At 39.3% G+C, this 10,117-nt stretch overlaps 1 protein-coding gene across 1 annotated transcript; it reads left to right on the forward strand.

The window, feature by feature from the left end:
* The first annotated feature begins 2,901 nt into the window (after positions 1-2,901).
* Positions 2,902-3,858, forward strand: LOC122805785 (olfactory receptor class A-like protein 1). Its single transcript, XM_044076052.1, has one exon. It carries the CDS (start codon positions 2,902-2,904, stop codon positions 3,856-3,858), a length of 957 nt encoding a protein of 318 aa, XP_043931987.1.
* The last annotated feature ends 6,259 nt before the right edge of the window (positions 3,859-10,117 follow it).

Below are 10,117 nucleotides of genomic sequence, written 5' to 3' on the forward strand. Positions count from 1 at the left end.
CCAAATATGTTGTTTACTTTTAGTATCTCACATTCATATATATTTGGACAACACTTGCACATGCCACATTTAGTCATCATGGGTCATTGAATCTGCCCCAGATTGTTGTCACTATCACTCTCCATCAATTTCTTTACATTTTTTTTCTGTTTTCTACACAGAATTGGGCTTCTCACCAGCAACCTCAAATAAAGTTTGATTTACTCTTATGATAACCCAATTTTTTTAACAGTTTTTTTTTTACCACTTAACACCTTCATAATATTGCACTACTAATGCTCTATCAAGCCATGTTTCCCTCAAATCTGTGATCCATTTGGCATTTACCTTCTAGCCTTAGGCAATGCAGGCAACATCAGTGTGCCCATAATCATCTGGAAGTACGCAACTAGGTCATTCTCCCAGTCTAGCACCTCTATAATTCAGTCTTTCCATGTAATGCATTCCCCTTGTATATCTTTAGTCCTTGTGAAATTAATAATAATCCATATTTAAGCAAACCCGCCTCTGTCCTCAATCTAATGTTTATTCTGTCCAAGTCATAGTCTCCTCAATTAATTTTCTTGTTCATACCTTCCTAGAGTTCTCTTAAATCCCTTCTCATTTTATGTGCCCTACCTCCTTCTGAGGCTGCATCATGGCATGGAAATGCAGCAACAAATCACATCCTGAGGATTTTTGCCTTCATTCAGCAAAAGATGATGAATTGGAATGTTTCCCTGAAAGGCCCTGTCCATCGTTTCAGTTACCCAAGTACATCTGATTCACTTTTAATCTTTATCTATGCATAGTCTTCATACATGGGGACTATTAAGATTCCACATTTGTTTTGTTTTCTTTTCATCTGGATCTGCTGAAGGATGTATTGGGGTAGAAGACAGTAACTCGTCCTTTTCCCAGTTCTTCAGCACTGATCTAAACGTTCTGTAGTCATGTTTTCTTACCTCCTTCCATACCATAAGGTAAAGCTGTCCTTTGGATTTTCAAAGGCTTGCCCTACCCTTCCTTTTGGTTTGCTTTTATTCAACCCCAGAATATGTGATGTGAGTCAAAAAAAATGGACTACAGGTTTGAAGAGACTTCAGTTTCTCTACAATTTCACTTCAGAGTTAATATATATAAAGAGGATATATGAGAGAAGAAGAGGCATATCACAGGAAGTGTCTTGGAACCCTCAGAACCTTCATTGCAAGGGACATAAATGCTTCTATCTACATTCTTGCTAGCCTCCACATCCAGGTGAGGGGTACTATTATCCATACATAACTGCTGGGAAAGTTAATGTCAGCTTCCAAAGAGTGGAATTGCTTTTCAATGACCAGTGCCATTTTGCTTGATGACATTTGTTGAGAACAGATGAAGATGCTGGGGACCTCATCAAAGCTGTTGTGTTGGTTACCCACATCTTGAGGGACACAACATGCATGCTGGATTCACTGCAGTATATTGTTTGTTTGTCCTCAAGAGATTCTGGTAACTGTGCTGCCCAATGTCATGACATATTGTGCTGCTAAACTGTAGAGATATAGTACCTGGATTGTTAGCCAAGTACTGGCCCTAAATTTTCACTGGCAGCATGTTATTTTATTTTCTGTGTAGGTGGACTGGACCATAAATTATTATCAGCCACGACCTAGACATAAAAGGAAACACAGTCAGTAATATACATGCTATCTAAATTTACAAAGTATAATAAAGGAATACGTAAGTAAATTAACTACAAATTAACACTGGAAACAAAATGAGAACATATGTAAAATCATACATAGTAGAGAGAGATGTAGTCACAAAGTTGAGTAACAAAAGTGCAGTTGGGTGTGCTGTTACTGAAACAGTAACAGACACAAATTATTATTGACTGTCATGAAAAACATGTGCACACATCTTCCTTGTAAACGTGGCCTTTCACTGTGACATTAAATGCCTCTTAGGTTTGGTGTATTTTAACTTCATTTGGAAGGGTTTTCCAGGTGGCTGGTCCCAGTCATGGAAAGGTCAAATGGCTACAGTCATGGAAAGGTCAAATGGCTACATGTATTATACAGCAGTTCTTCCATTTTCTGCAAAAGTACCAGTTTCCTGTTAGAGGGACCTAACTTTTGAATAAAACCTACCAGTCAAATGTTACCTTCCCAATGAAATTCCCCAAGGAATACAGTCCTGGTTTTGTTAAGCATCACATGTTGTAGTGCAGTACATGCAAGTACTTTGCCACACCTCCCAGGGTGTTTTTCCTCCCCATATAGTATGCGGACAGTGTTAGCACATTTATGGAATGGGGCATTGCTCTAGTTCAGGGGTACATGAGGGCTTGCCACACTCTGCTTATGTCACTTAATATCATTTATTTGCCCATTATGTTGAAGAAATTTTCACAAAATAGGAGCCATCTTTGTGCCCTCACAAATGATAAAGTTCTCACCCTTAATGATGCCAATTTATGCTTTAGTGATCTCTCAACTGTACTAAACATAAGCTAAAATTACTTACAAGTTGTTTAAAAAATACAGGAGACGTATAAATGCATTTATATTACATTGAATTTCTGCTTTGTTCTATTTTCTGATTTACTAAATTCATTAACCTCTCTAGAAATGTGCTGTCCTTACTTGCATTTACTGTAAAAGTCATTTTTGTGTAATGTCTTTCATTTATTTATTTTTTTGTTAACTTTAGGTAATAAGGATGACTTCATAAACTGCTTTTATATATGCCCTTCTGAGCATACTGCCCCCTATGGATTCCACTTTTCAAGGTACTTTTATTACTAATGTTAAACAACTGAAAATTACAGATCATTCAGTTCATTTAAAATGTTATAAATATTCATAAAAATCTTGTGTCTTCATTTTTAAGGTTTACATTCAGCATTTCCTTCTGGCCAGTGAAGTGAAGTATAAAATGGAACGCTACAGCTTCACAAAAGGGGCCATATTTTGCATTATGGCATCGGTAGGACTTGCTGGAAACAGCATCATTTTGATTTCACTCTTGAGCAGTAAATACTATGAACACAAGTCTGCCCCAACAGAAATGATCCTAATATACACTGGCTTGGCGAACCTGTTTATGATCCTGTCACGAGGAGTTCCACATTCATTGTTTGTTTACGGAATTAGAAATCTCTTCAATGATGCTGGCTGCAAAGTTATCATCTATGTATCTAGGGTTTCTAGAGCCATGACAATATGTTTAACTTGTTTCTTAAGCTGTTTCCAGTGCAGTACCATTGCTTCATCCAGGTGGAAATGGGCTTATATAAAGGTCTACATGCAGACCTGTCTTGTACGTATTATGGTTGGTCTTCTGGTAATGAACATGGCGGCCTGCATTGCAGCACCGTATCTGTCAGTGCCTCTGAATAACAGTACTGAACATAAATACACATTTAATTTAGGATACTGTCTTGTTATTTTCCCAGATAATATTTCCTTTCAGGTGAACGGCTTTGCTCTGTTTGTAAGAGACTTGTTTTTTGTTGTTCTTATGAGTGTTTCAAGTGCATATATTTTATTGATTTTATATAAGCATAAGAAAATGGTAAGAAACATTAAAAACTCAGTTCAAAATCAACAGACTGCCGAGGGTCAGGCAGCTAAGACAGTAGTTACATTAGTATCACTTTATGTATTTTTCTTTGGAATAGACAATTCAATCTGGTTTTACCAGATAGCCTCTGGACTTGTACATCCGGTTGTCTCAGATGTCAGATTTTTTTTCTCTGTATGCTATTCATCTGTATTTCCCATAGTAATTATTTTGCTGAACAAGAAAGTACGAAACAAGCTAAAGTGTACCAGGCAAGTACAACATGCATTGTTGCAGACAGTTTCTAATATATCTAAAGATGTTAGTTAACGTGCATTTGTGGTTGGGAATTACAAGCACACTGTATTTGCAAATGGTATGCTAATTAGTAAATATAATTAGTGTTTGACGCAGTCAGTATTTGATTCATAACTATTCATTTGATAGCAACTGACCTCCTGTTACCAAGTATTGTAACTTCAGGCTAATATCCTTGTATGCAACATGTGTATGTTTGTGTGTGTGCATGTGTACCGTAGAAGTGAATAAATATTAGTTCTCATCTCAGACTAGAATCTAAGACATCTGGCATTCCATACAGGGGTCACTGCTGGTGAACAAACAGACTCTGCATGGATACGTATTGAGAAAGCCCTCTGCTTAGACACTGCAAGAGCCATAGAAGTGAAAGGACTGTATTAAGCTTTTCACTTCTATGGTTCTAGCTATGACTAAGCACAGGACTTTGGGCATGCATATGTGTCACATTGTTATGAAGCCACTGCTAAATGCATTTCTTCTGTGCATGTTTGTCATAATACAGCTATCTTAATTTCTACTATAACACTATAACATCCTCCTCTAGTCTTTACTGACTTGTTTCTTAACAATGTGTCCCTTCTTTAATGAATATGGTACTCTCTAAACTCTTTCATAAGGCCTTCAATCAGTGAACAAGCAACCCTGTTTGATAAATTGCTCTATGGCAACTTAATGCTGAAAAATCTTCTTAAGATCACACCTCTCTATTTTATATTCTTTATCACACTTCCATCTTATTCAGACAACGCTAAAACTGGTGTCCAGAGTTAGTACCCAGATCTCATTACTGTATTTTCAAAATATCTATTCAAACATAAATATCCAAACATTACCTCCAAGTCATACACCTTATGACAAGCTAGTCGCATTTCATTAACTTCTGTACTCACTCACTTCAATAGCTTATGCTATGCCCCTGCTTTAGCTAGAATATCTCATCGTCCACACATCAGCCTGATTAACAGGGGACAAAGGATCTTCTTTTTATTTTTTTTTGTCACTTTCTTCACATTTCTCATATAGATAGCTCATCCAGCCAGATAAAGCACAGGTAGCAAGACTATTATAATTGTATATGTCTTATATTTAAAGCTAATAGTCATATTAACAATCTTTGCTTCAGCGTCTAATTTATCTCTACACACTGCAACAGTCTGCATCATGCTGTGACTTCAGCCAAGGCATCTTCTTGTCCACAAATCAGACAAACTAAAATTATGTCTATTTTCATTTCTGTTATTTCTAATTTTAAAGCATCAAATATGGTCTCTTGCCCTGTTAACTACAGCAGTCAACATTATAGCTGTAGGTATTGTCCCTCAACATCCACATTCTGATATTCACAATTGGCCTTTCATATCTAATCAGATCCCCTCATTCAGAGAACTAGTTAATCAATTACTTACATTTCTGGGCCTTATTTAAAATATCAACTTCCTACATTAAATGTCCTGCTGCTACTTCTACCGAACTACACTTGTATCCAGCTGTCATCATTTATATCTGGAGGGTTTAATGACACTATGAAACAATGTTTGTCCTTTCATCATCCTACTGCCTTTCTACCTGCACCCCATGTCCATAGCAGGTTTACCAGAGGTACCTCATCAACTGGAATTTTTCAGATTTTTGCGGTGGCTGGTCACCATGCCTAAGGGAATCCTGGAAGCCTTGGGCATTGCCATTCTGCCATGGTTTTTTTTTTCTATTATGCCCCCCCCCCTCCAGTGTGGTAATGCTTTGATTGGCTGGTGTGCTTTTGGGGGGGGGTTAAGCATATCACCCTACCTCTGCAGCAGCTTATCCATACCCACCACCCTTTACCCCTTCTTAAGCTGCGTCCTCATCAGTGCAGCATCCCCAAACACCAGGTACGGCCACAGAGAATACCACACGATACACGCCCTCTGGAATGAACCTGGCTCGAGCGGGCCATAGTCAGGGCTTTATTTACACCACCAAAGTTGCTGAACACTAAACTACACATGTTCAGTACTGATGAAGAATCCTGTCACCACTTAGTATCATTTATATCTGCACTATCACATACTTATCTTATGGGATCAGTTATTAATATAAAGTCGCTACTGCCAACATTTTATTTTTATATAAATAGTATTCATGTAAAAGAAGCATCTCAGTCTTACATTACTTCCATACTTGACATATCCTTTTGATCATTTATCAGTTTGATATGGTCACTACTTTATATTCTATGCATTTTGTTTCCCAATAAAATTACCAGCACAACTGATGTTAAGTGGATCTGGATTCAGTGCACCAGACAAATGCAGTGGTGAAAGGAACAGCACTAACATGCAGTTTAAGCATGCAAAAACTCTGCAAAAATGTACAAACATAAAAAACTCCTATCTCTTTCTCTCTCTCTCTCTCTATTTATATATATATATATATATATATATATATATATATATATATATATATATATATATATATAGAGAGAGAGAGAGAGAGAGAGAAGTACTTTACAGTGCTGAATTGTACTCTCACAGTGGATAAATCAGGATGCAGCAGGTATGGAGACATGGTTTTGAGCCAGGGGGATCATCACATTATTTCTTCTTGTGCAGTAACTGGTGTCTCAGTTTTCATTAACAACAAACACACCTCAAAACCTTTCAAGCAATAACATGCTTGAGCTCCTCCAAGTCCAAATTACCATATGCAAAGTCATTGAAAGCTATATGTCCCCCCTTTACAACCCAAGAAAACCATTGCTCTTTCTTAAATGTATTATAAATATTTCTCATTCAACACAACACCATATTCATGGGTGACTACAACACAACACCATATTCATGGGTGACTATAACACAACACCATATTCATGGATGACTACACCACTATAAAACAGGAATCATACACAACTAGAAAGATACAGGCCAAGAGATTCCTGAGTTTTGTTAACACAAACATCCTGGACTAGAGAGTCCATATGCTCTCTAGGGGCACAAACATCTTTGATCTGGTTCTCACAAACATGGGAGAATGCTGATCAGCCGATCAAAAGGGAATTGGGGTCAGATCCCTGAATCTGAAGCAGCGGGGATGGGTGCCTTTCTGCATCCAGTGCAGTGATGCAAACAATCCTGGACAAGCCAGCGGGGGCCCCTGGGAGAGTTATGTTTTCTTTGTAAAGTGCAAAGTGCCCTGGAATGGGTTCACACCGAGAGAGGGACCCTCACACTGGAAAGGGTTGCAATTCCAGCAGTGTGAAGTGAGCTCTTGCAGGTCCTTGAAAATCCGGGGGAGAGGGTGTAAGTCTCGAACCGGGCTGTACCCATATCTGCAGCAGGTCTCCAAGGTAAGCAGCCTCTGATATGTTAGAACAATGTAGATAAGGGAAGTTGGCAAGCTAGATCTGTAACCTTGGAATAAGGATTGGCTTTAAAGGTTGGGTCAGCCAGGCTGTCTTTAGAGATAAAAATAAAATGTAGAACCCCAGCAAGCCCTCAGACTTCTAAAGAATTATTCCAAGGCAAACGTCCTATTATGTGACACACTGGAGAAATTTCAAGTCACCCTAAACCCTGAAAGCACCACTGCCTATGTGCATTTATGCACCGAAGCTCTGAATAATCATGTTAATAGTGGCACTGAGGCTGCTGTATGAACCTGGAAAAAGTACCTGACAAACTGGAAAACAAACCACTCTGGTGGAATCCCAGCATCAGCAGGCTGCATTAACAAGGGAAAGAAAATCATGGAAAAGAAAAACAACAAACCATGTCCAGCAAGAAAAAGACTCCATCATCAGTCTAAAGAAGACATTTAGGGGACTAATCAAGTCTACAAAGCTAATCATGGTGTAAAAATAGCCTCTCAGGCTGAGGACAATTACAAGGCTTTCTTAGGCTATGTTAGTAATCTCAAAGGCAATGCACAGCAATGAGCCAAACTAATTGTAAATTGAGCCACGTTTACTGAGCTGGAAGATAGAGCAAATCTGCTGGCTGACAAACTTAGCTACAGCTTCAGCCCCTCTCCTCCCAGACATCCCTCAGGAAATACCCTCAACCACAATTCCTCAGCTATCACCAGGGAACAGGTCCTCAATGATCTCTCCAAGCCAAGAATACTGCATAAGGGGGCCATGATAATATCCTAGGATCCCACCTTAATAACATGAAACATGACCTATCAGCATCACTAGAATTGCTATTTAACCATAGCCTCCAAACAGGCTTTGTATTAAGTGAATGTAGGACTGCAGCTGTCATCCCTCTGCACAAGGGGGGCCATCTATAGGCTCATAAGTCTGACTAGTCTCATGTGTAAGACTATGGAAAGAATTATCATGGCAAATGACATAAGAAACCTTCAGACAGTGGATCCAGCCCAGCTTGGTTTTGTCAAGGGCAGGTCCTGCTATTCTTCCTACTAAGCTTCTTTGAAAAGATAACCAAAGCAATGGATAAGGAGAAAACAGTGCATGCTGTTTATTGGGACCTGGCCAAGATTTTTGAGAATACCCCACTCAGGTCTTGTTGACAAATTCACAAAAGTAGGTATAAACCCCTATGTTACCCACTAAATAGCCAGATGGCTCACAGATAGGACCTAAGTAATTAGGATAGCAGAGTCTACCTCCTCAGAGAGGCCAATCACTAGCCTAAGGTCACTCAGTGATCAGTGCTGTGGCTACTCCCTTTTGGTATCTATTTTTTTGAGGTCAAGACTAATGTCAATTGCCTCTGGTTAATCAAGTTTGGAGATGGCTGCAAACTGGGTACTGTCCTGCAATCTTACCAAAGACACAAATGCCCTCCAAGAAGGCCTGACACAGGCAAATACCTGGTGCCAGACCCATGATCAAAAATTCAGTGCTACAAAATGCACAGTAGTATGCTTTTGGAAGATAACTACCCCTACTTTTTTGGTTGTATATAAGCCTGACATTTGGCATGCAGCTGCTCTTTGTGTAGCAGTGGTTACTGGTGCCTTGTATACATGCAATCACCAGACGTTAAAATTTTCCTATAAAAACCACCTTGGAACTTTACCTCAGTCCAGCGTTACTGAAGGACCAACTAGATCATGCAGTGAGCAGCATTTACGCATTTTAGTTAGAACTATTTAGATCAACGTTATCTTATTATTGCACACAGGACTACTGCCGCTCAGACAGTATCTGGTTTGGATGCTGATAGCATCTATGGTTAGATTAACTGCAGATTACACCAAGTAATCACCCTTCCCTCATCTGGTTACAAACACTCTCCACTCCTATTCCTTGGAAGTACAAATTAGGACATGCAAACAGGGTTGGGCACTTGGCTGCTGTGTCTGTATCTGGCTTAGTGGAGATGGGCATCCTGAGGCAATGCAGCTATTGCATTATGTGCACTGACAACCACTTAATTCTTGCACCAGCAAATACAGTATGTGGGAGATGTAGTGACACATTGACATGGGAAGCTAGATGCTCACATAAAGACACAAAAAACAGAAGTTTGTCAGTGACTCACGTACATCACTCACTGGACCTAGAAAGGACCACACACATAGACCCACATATGCAGAGGTGCTCACATACAACTTACCCAAACATCAAAGGCCTCTTAGGTGCAGTCCACAGAAAATCCACATGCATACAAACAAGACAATTCTCATCATAACACAAAGCCACATCTCATTGTGCCATGTAGCAAGGCCATAAGACAAAACACTTCACAACCCAATATTCTAGTCATAGGAGTTTCCTCTGTGAGGCACACTGATGTCCAGCTTGCCAGGCTGGATAAGGAGACAATTACAGTTATTTGCCTGTCAAGGGCCAAGATCCGCAGCTCATGCAAGCACTCATGTCACTTGCCTGTAATTACCAGTATGGCTCAGTCATAATACACATGGGTTTGAATGAGCAGAGACTGAGTCTATATTATAAGAATGAAAGTCCTTTTCAATGAATACGATATCAGCAACACATATTGTGCAAACTGCAAAAACACTGAATGCCCAAAACCCAAAATTCAAAATCTCGAATTGTCATAGTTGGCCAACCCCACCGCCCACTACATACTACCTACCCAAACAAAATAAATAAACCACATACATACACTTAACATAACCCTACTTCTAACCCTGAAGTAAAGCTTGCATATACTACCATGTATGCACTTACCTTAACCAGCACCCTAACACTAAGGTCCGTAACTATCACACACTTACCTTAAGGAGCTATACCCAAACAAAATAAATAATCCACACACATACACCTAACAAAACCCTACTTCTAACCCTACAC

Source organism: Protopterus annectens, chromosome 7.part0 (assembly GCF_019279795.1).
Source record: "Protopterus annectens isolate FY-2018-M chromosome 7.part0, PAN1.0, whole genome shotgun sequence".
Taxonomy (NCBI): domain Eukaryota; kingdom Metazoa; phylum Chordata; order Ceratodontiformes; family Protopteridae; genus Protopterus; species Protopterus annectens.

Coding starts and splice junctions, on each gene's coding strand:
- LOC122805785 (XM_044076052.1), top strand. CDS start 2,902: ATGGAACGCTACAGCTTCACAAAAGGGGCCATATTTTGCATTATGGCA.